Here is a 14102-nt window from a genome sequence, read left to right as displayed (position 1 = left end):
TGTACAAACGTGTCCACTTATGTGCGCTTTGAAGGCACACGTTATGTCGAAAGTCAGGCCTTGTTCGGTAACACACACCACACTGAGTTTGGCAGGAAGACAGGTCAGTTGTCTGTGATGGTGGAAGCAGTCTGGATACAGGAATTCTCATGTCAAATCTAATATGGGCACACGCCCTCTAAAATTTATGTGTGGCATGAACAATGCCTCTGGAAGATTCAATACTTATCTATCATGTAGGGTTTTAAATAGGCTGTGGATATATAGCAGTCATTCTTCTTCACATATACTTATTGTAAACCAAACTCAATTTCCCAGCAGCCCTGTGTGTCCAGTTGAGGGAGCAGCAGTGATATCACTCCAGGCCAATAGGTAAGACTGACTGTTGAGAGCTGTCCTTTAATTCTCTGTTTCCAGTAACACTTTGCTGGCAGCCCGAGCTCATACATGGGACTCTCTGTTCAGCACTTCTCTGTACAGTAAGTCACTTTGGATCAAAGCATCTGCTAGTTAGAGGACAATATTTTGGGGGGATTTGGCAGCTTTGGCGCAGTTCTCTGAGTCTTAACAGCAATTATTTCCACATGACTTTCAACATTCCCCTTGAGGGGCAGTTTAGAGAAGACAAAAAGTGTGTGTGTGTGTGTGTGTGTGTGTGTGTGTGTGTGTGTGTGTGTATGTGGGGAGGGAAAGGGGGGTGACATTGTGATGCTGCAAGCTGTGGTGCAGCTCTTCTAGTCAAACAGCAGATGGCACTGAGGCACAGTTCTCAAGTTAACTCCATGTAAGTGTGTGTGTGTGTGTGTGTGTGTGTGTGTGTGTGTGTGTGTGTGTGTGTGTGTGTGTGTGTGTGTGGGTTGGAGGGCAGTTGTAGTGAGCCACAGCAGGCATCGCTACCACTGGAGAAATCAATTCAACCGAGGTTACACCCACACCAGCCAATCAGAAGGCAAGATGAGGTAGTCCCTGCATTGTCTTGAACTACAGGAGTGCCTGCGGTTGGTTGGAGCTTGATGCCTGCAAGGTAAAAATGGGGAATTAGCTGCCCGTCTTGAGCAAAATCAGAATTGGGGCAGTGTAGTGTCTCAGCTTTTATATTTCGAGGGTGTAGGAGGAAGGTGGGTATGGGGCGTAATGTGGGTGACGTGGGGAAATAAATTATTATATGGCTCTGTCTGTGAAGTTTAGGCAGCTCCGTCTCTAGCTGGCCTCCTCTATGAGTCGGGCCAGGGTGTCTCTGAGCTCTGTCAGCTCAAAGATCTTGCCGTCCAGCAGCTCCAGCAGCGTCCGCAGGCTCTTCCTGAAATTCTCCTGCTCCTCCTGGTTCTCCTCCAACCGCTGCTCGGCCCCCGCCAGCTGCTCCTCCAGCACCCGACTGCGCAGCTCCGTCTCCTGACGAAAGAGAGACAGTGTTGTTATTAGCATGAGACAGGAGTGACAGAAGTTTAGTCTTTAATAATTATGTGTAACACACACCTCAAGTTTCTGGGTAAGGGTGTCTTTCTGCTCCATCAGGTCATTCATGTTTTCCAATTCTTCTTTCAGCTTTTCCATTTCCTAAAGGTAAAAAAAAAGATTAAAAGGCTGTGGAGTATGAATATAAAGTGCATGACCCATTCACATTCAACACACTCATGCACACACACCTCTTCTCTATCCCTTAGCGTATTTTCCAGTTCCTCTATGGTTTGGTTGAGTTCAGTCTTCTGGGATTTGATCACTGGGGTTTGGTTGCTCTGGCACTCAAGCTCTGTCACCTACAAGAACCAGACAGACATCAGATTTCAGATCCATGGAGAAAGAGACAGCCGCAATAGAAACCAGGTCTTACCCTTTTATTCGTTCCCAGACTAGCTCTTCACGTGAATGCGCCCACATGCCAACTACTCCTTTTCCCTCCAATCATCTCATATTGACTTCTCACTCCTCGTTCCAAATTATTTCACCATTTCAACATGAATAGCTTACTCAGATATGAAAACAAACAAGCATTCCTGTGCCCCCTCGCTCACCCGTTTGTGTAGTCTCTCAGCCTCCTCCTGGTAGGCAGCCAGTTGTTGTTTCCACTGTTTGACGTTGGCTGTGGACTCCAGCAGAGCTGCCGTTAGCTTGGCATTGTTCCCTTTTAGTGCCTCCAGCTCAGCCTCCCAGTGTTTTGTCATGGCAGGGCTGTGGGACACAGGGAGGGACGTGCATAGTCAGTTTAATCAACAGCATCAGATGATAAATGTTTGTGTTAAATGTTATGACCGTATGCTGCATATCTGAAAACTGCATGGTGTAAATCTGCAAAATCAAATTGGAACTGCAAAGTTTTTTATTTCTTACAAGAAGCCTATACATTCAGTAAAAAAGGCAGAATTAAATACAAATCACACAGTCATAATCAGCAAGGTTAGTAAGCATCCATCCATCCACCCATCCTGCTCTAGCGCAAGAGGCTGACAAAGGCTGCAGCGGGCACTTCTCTGGCCAGTAGCTGTGAAAGCAGCTGTCTGCCACATGAGTTGTAATCTGAGATTATATCGTCAGACTGGCTAGAGCCTAATCTGGTTCAGCTACTCACAGACGAGAAGATGAAATGAAAGATAAGGGAGAAGTGATTGAATATGATTGAATTTCATGAAAGAGAGGCATGTGTGGGAGATAAAAAAAAACACTTTCATCTGGGCTGTGAAGTTGACAGATTGAAGTTTAATATTAGATATAGACCCGACTTTCTGGAGGGATAATGCTTCTACTGTGCATTGCAGACATTCAGTTAAGATTTACATAATGCCATTCCCTCTCTCTAACATATTGTCTGACTGGGATGGGAAATGTGCGAGAGACCTAAACGTTGTCGAGTACTGACATCGAGTCAAGTACCTTTGAAAAGGAGCTCCTACTCCTACACACTTCACTGTAATTCCTCACAGTGGTAGAAACACACACACACGGAAAAACACAAAAGAAAGCTTAGCTCACTCAAGGAGTGATGAGGTTCTGTGTATGACCCATAACAATGTTGTTTTCATTTTTTTCCGCCCCCTCACAGACACACACATATATATACACTCACACACTGCAGTACTCCACTATGCCATAACACCCACTCTGTGAAGTGTGAAAAGAGAGAAAGCCCAGATCTAATTCACTCAGGACTCCCACAACGCCTTCAGTTCTTACACAACAGCCACCCCCTCTGCGAGTGTGTCTGCGTGTGTGACGCATAGGAGGGAGACGACACTTCATCCTACACATGCACATATCAACTGACACCCAACCACACACACATGCACACATGCACACGGAGTGATGCTGTCACCAAGGCACGCAGCCCTACCAATGTATAAACCCCACACACCAGCTCGGAGAGGAGGAGAGCAGGCGAGACGTCAAGATGTGAAGATGGAGACAGACACAGAAAGCAAGGGAGAGCGACGGAGGGAGAATTTGAGGAGAGAAAAGAGTGCACAATGTTTTGACACTGGTGTTCGTCTTCATTAAATAAGTCTGGCTGAAAGGTTTCAGAGGGCACCTGAGCACAATTTCGGCTGAGGACAACAGAGCAGAGCTGCAGGTGTGTGAGACACATGGAGGGTAAGTTAGACGCTGCTGTGTCACTGAACTGCTGATAGACTGAAAATGAAGATGGTGTGATTATTATTTATACAATATCAATGTCTTATGAAAGGATTTTATTGGCTATAGTATTGTTCACTTAGTTACTGACTATTATGTATTTTTGTCATATTTCCATTCCTTGTAATGCAGAAACCAACTGTGTAGTGTGATTTTTTTTCTTTTGTATAAACTTGATTATGTGCAACATTTTTAATACAATACATTTTCAAAAACTTTTGTATCTTGCACAGCAGATTTTATTAATGTTAAATGTTTATTTTGATCTGCTTTGTCTGTTTTAGTTTAGTAAACTAAATATCCTCCCCACTAAAGCTGAATTTGTCACCATGAGAGACCAGATTTTGATGTTTGTGAGATTTTTTTCTAATTTATTTAGTTTTAATTTTTAATTATTTTTTTTTGTTTTAATATTTGATTGAATTCTGAAATTACTTTTTTGTGGTTTGGACATAACCTGTATACACTGCTAATGCACCATGACTCTTGAATAAAGCATCAACACTCTGTTTTGTGTTTTACTACAATGTTAAGTCTCCTTCAAAGCTCAATAAGCTCCTGATCACAAAAATAAACTTGTACAACACTGAAGGTTTCTCTACAGCCCTCTCATGTTTCTGCCGTGTCCTGACTGCTGTGCGTTGTCAGGTAGGTTCATCCTCCTCGCAGAGCCCTTCAAGACACAGGGAGCCAGAGCAGTTGCCATGGCAGCACTGGAGGAATGAAGGCGCCCTGACGTATGGCATCTGCACCGTCTGCGTTCACACAAGCCTACCACAAGCCCACCACAAGACGCCTACATCCTCAAACTCTAGAATACTATTCACGCAAAGCCAAGGCAGTCCCTACTTAAATGTCTTCGACTCAGAAAACCATTCAAAACCAGTTCAATGCAGACCTGCCAAACACGCCTACCTCCCATGATATAAAAACCCTCTCACAGCCCTGCATAGAGCTGTCTCTCATCCTCCTCTCTCTTCCTCTGCCCTCTGCACCCACACATACCTGCCTACACAGCCCCGCTGCGCAGTAGTGTGGTGTATATGTTATGGAGATACATCATCATCTAATTCCTCACATATAACATGCAAACCAAGACCACCAAAAAGATCTGGTGCAAAAAGCAGGCAAACACCTGTGTGTGCAGATCTGAACCCTCATGAAAAAGTATGCAAGTAAACACATTTAAAATGCACTTCAAACAATTTTATTTTCTCTTTTGGCCATCAAATCAACAGGCTTACACACCATTACACAAAACACGAAATATTGCATGAAAATACAATTTAACTGCAATTTGAGAGGCTCTCAGAGCTACTGTAAAATGTTATGGACATGTTATGTGATGCACACAGTAGATAATAGGTTATTACAGGCATGAATCACAAACAGAAAGAGAGAGGGTTATGTGGTAAAATATCTGGATGGTCCTTGCATCTACCCTCTTTGCATAGGCCACTTAGAAAATGTGAGACTGAGGTTTGCTTGTTATGTCCACGCTTGCCATCATGAATGCCCAGATTCGACCCTGTCTCCCACGCATGCAGCATTAATAGACACATCAGCAGCAACGCTGCAGCAGGCAGTGGGTGTCCTCTCTACAGCCCGCTCTCACCGCACAGGGCCTCTGTGCAGAGTTAAAGAGTTCATGATGCAGCGGGAAGGATTTCTAGGCATTTGCACTTGAGCTTGCCTTCACAGACTTTAACACATTAATAGAAATACCTCCAAATGCCTCTAAAGATTTCTAAAATGATCTTTAAATATCAAAAAGGGTTTAACTTCTCCTCATAGACACCAAAAGTTGAGCAAAAAAGAATGATAATACATTAATCAATTGATTGATATCTTTAATTAATAATATCGCAGCCAGATAAATAATAAAAGTTAGAGTAGCACAAGATTACAGAGATTACAAATTGAAAGACTTGTGTGTGTACAGTGGACTACAGGTGACAGTAGATCATAGGAACACTTCCTCTCCTGAGAATAAAAACAGTTCACTCTCTCAAATGAATGTCCATGCCCTCCAGTTCAGTTTTAAAAATGTGTATTTATTGTAACCAGTGTTTGTGTGAGCAGTTGGTGCATGTTTGGATATCGGTGACTCATATACAGACTTTATACAATGCACCTCTCTCTCTGTCGTTCTTTCTCTCCCCAGTTCCTGACACACAGTCTCTGTTGTGTCTGTCTGTCTTGCTCTTTCTCTGCCTCCCACTACCCACAGTATGTTATATAAGTCTTATATAAATGCTTCATCGACACCTTTTTGGTGATTGAACCTCACAACCACAACTCTTCAGAAAGCCATTACACAAAAAGCAAAAATATTTACATGGCACTTTGATCTCTTTAACTTACACAATCTAATGCATATGAATCAGTGTTGAAAATCACAAGGAACATGAATAATCCATTTCAATATTCAGTATGCTAACAAAGACAGCAGTGGTGCATGCATAGAGGTGACACCGTCACATACTCCATAACGCATCAAACAACAGAAAAGTCATAAGTTTAAATTTACATTTTAAAAGATATTATTGCATTGCAAGAGTCAGACATAAAACTATAAATATATGTTAGTCCTGTTACCAAGCATGCTCAGATCAAACAAAATAATTGAAAAAATCCTCGCTCCTGAGAAACACTTAAAAGTTACATCTTCTGCTGGTCCGTGTGAAGTGACAGTGTGTGTATCACAGATATATGTATGTGTATATATAAATTAATTGCACCATTATTTCTCCTCACTGATTCATGGCATGCTTATTTGTAAGCAGTTAGCAAACAGGCAGTGTAGGTTTTGTAAGGAGGACCCTCCCCGTGTCTGACCGCAATCAGACTGTTTATGAAACACTTAATGCCTGAAGATTTTTTTGTTTAGTTTTGCGTAGTTATGATGCCGCAGTAGTCAGGGCTTGTAATGACATCCCTATCAGAAAGAGCAGACCCGACAAGTCTTAAACTGCTCCCTAGAGGGGAAAGACACGAGAGAGCAGCGGTGAATAGAAGGAGTACACTACCATCCTGACATGTGAACAGAAAAACGACACATATACATATATATATATGTATATAGGTGCACACAGACGAAATGATAGAGAAGAGCGTATACTTATGTGCCTCAGACAAACAGCAAAACAGAGCAAAATTGAAAATAGAGAAAAATGGAAATGACACAAAGCAGAACAACTGCATCCAGTATAACAACTAACTATATTAATGTATTTCAGTAATGTGTGTGTGTGTGTGTGTGTGTGTGTGTGTGTGTGTCTGTGTGTGTGTGTGTGCGTGTGTGTGTGTGTGTGTGTGTGTGTGTGTGTGTGTGTGTGTGTGTGTGTGTGTGTGCGTGTGTGTGTGTGTGTGTGTGTGTGTGTGTGTGTGTGTGTGTGTGTGTGTGTGTGTGTTCAGACCATAACATGACAACATGGAACAGTGAACATGTCACAATGTGGGGCGTACCTGTGTGCAAAGGCTAACGCGTTCTGTGATGGCTCTGGACGTGTGTCCGAGTTGGGAGTCGTGTCACAGATTTCATCCGTGCCATTGATGGTTTCCATAGGTGGAGTCACCGGGGTCAAAGGTGATGAAAGCTCACCTGCTGGAGACTCCTACATGTGAAACAGAGTTGTTCAGTTGTTAGACATCAATAATCATAATGAAATGTTTTATCTATTTTATTATTCTTCATTCTTCTCTAAATCATGATTAGAGAAGTAAAACATTTAAAAAAAATCTTAGTTATCTGACATATATTCATATGAATAAATATCTGTTTGAGTCTCTCTAAAGCCAATATATTTAAAACAGTAATGATTCAGTACACACATCCTCAGGTGTACAAGAAATGTACATTTACGGATGACCAAAAGCATAGACAGTGGTGTGTTTAGAATAAACAGAACAACTGGCTAATAGCTAGCATGAGCAACAAAAGCCACCATGACTGAAATGACAATGGAAAAAACACCACATTAAAGCTGCAACTAATGACTTTCTGTTATTAATGAAAGTAAGTATTTTTCAAGATTAGTTTTATTGATTATGATACACTTATAATTGAATCATAATATAATAAAACTTAATAATACTTCAGTAGACTGTGAAAAATATCCACCTCAAGATATTGCTTGTTTTTTCTTGATGAACAATTAAACAATTATCAAAATTGTTGTCAATTAATCTTCTGCTGCTTGCCTAATCAATTAATCAATTTATCATTTCAGCACCCCACTATACCACTTAATGCCATATCATTATAATTTATAATATAATAATAAATTTGAGTGATCTCAAGGGCCTCCCATCTTGTTTTTATCGCCAAAAAATAAAAAACAGAGATCATTTAGTTAATTTGAATCATTCGTTCCATTTAAGGAGTTGACATCATTTGAAATCATGGATGTGTGTTTGTGTGTGTTTATGGGACCATCTCTCACACTGATAACTCTCTCTATGGTGCTAAAAATGTGCGTGTCTTAGTGAGCATTTCCACATGCCTATAGGCCAGTAAATAGCTTACTATAGCACTGGGAATTTGAAGAATTACAGATTAGTGCTTATCTTTAAATCCCATACAACCAAGGAATTATATGAGACAAATCATTTAACTGCTGCATGTACATAAAACAAAGCTATTAAGACTTAGGGCTTGGGCATAATACAGTAGCACAATGACAATGCCAGTACATCCCTAATGGACAAGGAGGAAGTGAGAGATAAGAGGAAGATTATGGCTGGCGTCACATTTTTCACTCCGCATATGATACCATTTCATATCTGTTCATGGTGCATTTTCACTGGGGTTGGGCCTTCTGGTCTAGTAGCATTTAGTTTTTTTCTCATCTTTTTTCCCTCACAATTCCTCGCAATAATGTGTAACTGTTTATTTAGAGGAGAGACAAGAGAGAATCAGGCCGTTAAAAAGAAATCCTGAAGGCATGCAAGTTAGTGAAATCCTGACCTTCAGTAGTGTAACAGAGGAGACAGCTTCTGTGAACCACCAAAGGCCGCATCATTTACAGTTACATCAACCCCTCCGGTCTCACCACTCTAGTGCAGTGGAGATCAGCGCACACACAGCCCAACCCCTGATGAGTTCAAAGCTGTCCACTTGGCTTCATTAAAAACATCCTCCCATGAGAAGTGTAAAGGTACTGTAGCATATCAGCCCATGTGGGCTGCAGCATTAATAGCACAAGTAATAGACTGCAGTACAGCGGGGGGCTACTCCCCTAGCCTCCATAATGAACAGACGAGGACATGAAGCCTGCTAACAGCCTTTGAATTAAAGAACAGATTTCTCTGGGGATCCTCCTCTGAAACAAGCTAATTTTCTCTCAGATGCAGTTACACACTCACTAAAACACACTATTATTAGATATACCACACAAACAAATGCATAACATACAGGCTAATTATGTTCTTCAATTTGTTTCCAGACAGCTTTGTCTTTTCCTTTAACGTATGCAGCAGACACATACAGAGCTAATGTAACATATTGGTGTAAATTATGCTGAGTTAGGGCAGTAATTCTTAACTGCAGTGTCAGGACCTCCCAGGGGGTCACGCTGTGTAATACGTTTACTCAAGTACTATACCTAAGCTGGAGGAGCCCACTTTGACCAGCTATTGCAGTTAAAATGCTATGTACACATCAATGCATCTGCAACAACAGGGGTCTTTTTTCCAGATGTAGTACTTTAACTTTTGAAACTTTGCCAATAATACTTCTGCACTTTTACTTTTGTACTATGGAAATGTAGTTTCTAAGTAGTTTGAAAGAAGGATCTTTATTTGTAATGGAATATTTTTACATATTTGTATCGGTACTGAAGTAAAGGATCTGAATACACCACTGGGATACTTGAGAAATTAGAAAAATGACAAACATATTTTAATATTTATTTTCAATTAAATTATGGTTTATTTTCTTAACTGGCCCCTGGGCATCTTCTGATATAAATAACCAAAGAGTGAAAAATGTGGTTGACCTGTTTACCAGCTGTTCATTGTAAAGGAAGTAATTTGTAGGCTGATAAAAAACGTTAAGACCTAGGATATTAAGAAAGAGTGTGCTGAACGTACCTGAGAAGGAGATGTGGCCATGTCCATCTTTTCTTGGCTTTTCTCTTTAGCGAGCCGTGCTGCTTCTTTATACTCTGCAAACTTCTCTGCAAACTGGAGACAGAGGGCAGCCATCAGTATTGAGTGAAATTCATACAATAACGTGGTTTAATCTCATCTGCAAAGCCATATGTGCATGGACACACACACACACACACACACACACACACACACACACACACACACACACACACACACACACACACACACACACACACACACACAGACACACTCAGATCAGTGTGTAATAGGTCAGCCATAAAGCCAGGGGAAGGATAGGGAGAAGCTGTTGCCAATTACAACCCGCAGTTGAACTTAGAAAGGAAGGTCTGTGCCCATAATGCCTCAAAAGAAACATGAGCTAACTAGGTCACTGTTGGTAACCCGTCTAACACAGACAGGTACACACACATACACACATAAAGCAATGCAAACTGCACCATTGTGTTATCCTCATTGAGTTTTTTTTCAATTAGAAGTTGTTAGCGACTGAAGTTGATCTCTGAGGTTATTTTAGTCGACAACGGATACGTCCAGCAAGCCTGAATTGGAAAAGTGAGCTCAGCTGATGAGCTTTGAACAAATATAAACACACTGACACATACAGTAAGCTCCCTGATGTCCCTTTAGGGTGTGGTTCTTCACAACAGTACTGCCACAGTGTTACACAGTCATTTAGCATATACAGTCCTGCAGAGGATGGGGCAAATCAAATTGACAACTCTGTCGGAGCTGGTCTTGTGTCTGCCATTAGTGGACTTGCAATAAGTAACTTAATATTATTTCACTTTCGTGCAATACAATAGCTCTGATACAGTGATCTAAATGCAGTAGTTCCAGTGTAAGTGCCTCAGAAGTGTTGGTAATGCAATTATCCGAGAAGTGAATCTGATCATTTCACCTTTAAACCGTGCACAGAGAGAATAGTTGATTCTAATTGGCTGGCAGGTTTCTGTGCTCATTTTTATTATTATTATTTTTTAATAGTGGCATATCTCGTATTTCCTGTTAACAGTTGATTCATCAGTTAAAGCAAAGATACAGAGCATTAGCCAAAACTCACACACAATGGGATGTGAAGAAATTAAAGGAAATTAGTTAAACACTAGTTGTTGAGGGAGGAGAAAGCACCTGACCTGACAACCTCCAGGTCACAACACCACATGTTATAAATGTCCAGTATATTATGTGAAACAGCAACTGCCTTATATCAGGCATTGTTATCAGCCTCTTTATCCTTGCCTGCATGACACTGAGGACGTGTCTATACTGCTGAGTTCAGTGTGTGTGTGTGTGTGTGTGTGTGTGTGTGTGTGTGTGTGTGTGTGTGTGTGTGTGTGTGTGTGTGTGTGTGTGTGTGTGTGTATGTGTGTGTGTGTGTGTGTTCTGCTCTGACAGTGGGGATGCTCTGAGTCTTAATCATACTGCAGAGGAGAGAAACCACCACCTACCCACACGCACACTCAGTCACACAGATAGCCTCCACACATAACTTTCATAAAAAACACAGACACACACAGCAAAAAATGCCTCATTAGGGCTAACCGCCAAGCAGCTTCTACATTTTGAGAGAAGCTATAGCAACTAGAGTAAAAAAGAGAGTTGAAATGCCATCCTCTCTCTGGGACTGAGGGAGAAGAAGAACAGAGAAGCCACCCAGTGATTGATGCTTAAAGCTTTCCACTATATGTGGATTGTGTGTGTCTGTGTGTGTGTGTGTGTGTGTGTGTGTGTGTGTGTGTGTGTGTGTGTGTGAGGGGGGTGGGAGGGGGGGTGGAGATGGTACCTTGGATAGATGATGTTCAGTGGAGAATCCTAGTCCATAGACAGTGTTAGCTCTACTGTCCGCCCACTGGCCAAACTTCTGTGAGGTCTTTGTGAACGTCATGTTGGGACTGATCGTGCTGTTTATTATTGCCTGCAGGACAGAGGAAACCTACTTAATACATTTATTACAGCAGTGTGTATAATATGTGTAAGAAAGAAAGAAAGAAAGAAAGAAAGAAAGAAAGAAAGACAGAAAGAAAGAAAGAAAGAAAGAAAGAAAGAAAGAAAGAAAGAAAGAAAGAAAGAAAGAGGGGATAAGGGATAACAACATATAGCCTGTGCTGTAAAACATAGGTTCACACCTACACACAGACACCCAACATATGCAAAGCTAATGAGTAAATTCTGAGTTTGACTTTGACATAAATTCAGTGCTCTAATGTAAGTAAGTAACCAAAAAAAAAGACACAAGCATGTCAATGTATGTACACAAAAGTATAAGCCTGATCTAGCTTATTCTGTGCCTCTATTGTTGTCAACAAACTATTAAAAACACATCACAAAAAATATGTAATGATTCCCATGTTCATAGGCACCAGTCAATTTTGAGTCAATCCCACATCTGCCGCTGGAAATAGCCCGCATAAAAACACACTTTACTTCCTCTTGAGTCATGTTTTGTGAGAACAGTGCCCAGAGGTTTAGGGAAATGATAAATTAATAAGTATACAATTGTTGAGTTGAGTGACAGAGTGACAGAGACGGTGGGAGGCATTTCATGGGATTTGTTGTCAGTAAGAAAAATATATAACATTTATAACATATCCTTTAATTTAACTCTAACTCTTATATAATTTTGCTTCCCTTGTTCAATAACTAATGAAGAACAAATTAATGGCTGATCAATTAGTGGTGTTGTGTAACGGTTGACATTCTGGTTGGCATCAATACACAGTGATGAGTTTGGGAAGGTTGGCAGTCGGTATGCATGCATGTGTTACACAATAGTGGAATTTAGTGATCAACTATCAATTGACTGCTGTAGGATATGAAATTGTTGCTAAAGTGACCATCAGAAATGGTCCACTTGAAACTTCAGTCCTGTCAGTCTTTCATATTTTTCCTTCCTGCATGTTCACCTGGCTTCACACTTTCATTTCTTTGCAGCTCTACTTATTCCTTTTACCACTCATTCTCTCACTCAGTCATCTGTTTCTATTATCGCTCTCTGGTGGGCAGTGTACTGGTCCGTCCCTATTAAGAACTGTCCTCTGCCCAGCTCTACCTCGGTCACACCATGCCCAGCAGAAATATCCCTTCTGGATCCCTAATAAGAATATCCTGACATAGAGAAGCGCATGCGCACACTCGCGTACACACACACACACTTACACACACACACACACACACGCAAACATAGTAGCTATATGCATACACACAGAGAAACATGTGCCGTCAATCTTGGGAAAGGCTGTAATGATGAGCTCTTTTAAGATATGTTTGCCCATTAGATTCCAGTGCAGAACTTATTAACACCATTAACACTTATTAAATCATAGTGCCACTAAAATGTTCTGGAAGGCTGTTTGATGTGTGATGAGGTGATTATGCTGAACCATCCCATACATCTTAATAAAACCATGTCAGTTGGCTGAAATGTGAAAAAAAAATCACAATGTAACACAGTAGGAGAGAGTATTGGAAAATATGTATCTCAGTGTGCCCCAGTAGCCTACAGGTTAAGACGCATGCCATATACTCGCAACAATCGCAGTTCAAATCCTTGTCAGCCTTCCCGCCAAAAAAGAAAATATGTGCTTCCTGCACTACAAAGCATGTAAGGTGTAAAAGTCAGAATCAGCTGTTAGCTCACCTTGGTGCCATCCAGGCTGATGATGCGGTAGACGTTGCGCGTGCTGTCATAGAAGTAGGAGACGGTGACAGCATGCTTGCTGGTGGGCAACCAGTTCTTCTTGGTGTTGGGGTCAATCTGGAAGACGTGGGCCCGTGTGCTGTAGATGGGCTGCTCCCTGAAGGGAACGAAGAAGAAGTTGTGAACCTCTTTGTGCCGCAACACCAACGTCTCACCAAATCCAACGCCACCACCCAAACTCCTGTTGTCTACGGGGGAGTTAGATCGCCCTGGCAACCGGATTACTAGCTCGCCATCCTCCATAGTTACACCACAGAAAGAGACGCTGCCATTGGACCACTAAATATACACATTCTCTTGTATGCAAGAATAAACAAACTGGACACTCAAACTACATTTCATCTCACACACATCCACCTCTGTGTGAAGCAATAAACTAAAGCGAGTGCAGCTCCTCAACAGAAACTGTCTCAGGCTTTCTCTCTTTGTAAGGCAGTGTCGTCTCTCCCTGCTCTGATATGGGAATGCCTTCAGCACGGAGCGAGGGTCACACAGGGGAGCACAGGGGGGGAAAAGAGAGACTTTAATGCTAAATATAGACAGTAGGCCACGGTTAACTGCCAAAGACACACCCCACAGGACTGCAGTTTCCACACAGACACATGCATGTGCATAATACACAGGGTTTAAACATGCACACACACTA

The 14102-nt window shown here is 41.6% G+C and overlaps 1 protein-coding gene across 1 annotated transcript; it reads right to left on the bottom strand.

Annotated features, from left to right (window-relative positions):
- Window positions 1-1125: 1125 nt before the first annotated feature.
- On the bottom strand, window positions 1126-13699 carry homer1b (homer scaffold protein 1b). The gene is made up of 8 exons (XM_053326086.1): window positions 13397-13699; window positions 11543-11674; window positions 9718-9810; window positions 7093-7241; window positions 2013-2169; window positions 1647-1757; window positions 1477-1557; window positions 1126-1392 (listed from the first exon to the last, which is right to left on the bottom strand). The coding sequence occupies exons 1-8, from the start codon at window positions 13697-13699 to the stop codon at window positions 1201-1203; spliced, it is 1218 nt and encodes a 405-aa protein (XP_053182061.1). The 3' UTR covers window positions 1126-1200.
- Between the last annotated feature and the right edge of the window lie 403 nt (window positions 13700-14102).

The sequence above is a fragment of the Scomber japonicus genome, chromosome 9 (assembly GCF_027409825.1).
Source record: "Scomber japonicus isolate fScoJap1 chromosome 9, fScoJap1.pri, whole genome shotgun sequence".
In the NCBI taxonomy this organism is placed as follows: Eukaryota; Metazoa; Chordata; class Actinopteri; order Scombriformes; family Scombridae; genus Scomber; species Scomber japonicus.
This window is presented reverse-complemented; position numbering and strand designations above follow the sequence as displayed.

Excerpts from the sequence above, each read along its gene's own strand:
- homer1b (XM_053326086.1), bottom strand. The coding sequence starts at position 13,699 with ATGGAGGATGGCGAGCTAGTAATCCGGTTGCCAGGGCGATCTAACTCC. Across the intron at positions 7,242-9,717 it reads TGGCCACATCTCCTTCTCAG|GAGTCTCCAGCAGGTGAGCT; the intron begins GTACGTTCAGCA and ends TTTCACATGTAG. Across the intron at positions 1,558-1,646 it reads CGCTAAGGGATAGAGAAGAG|GAAATGGAAAAGCTGAAAGA; the intron begins GTGTGTGTGCAT and ends TTTTACCTTTAG.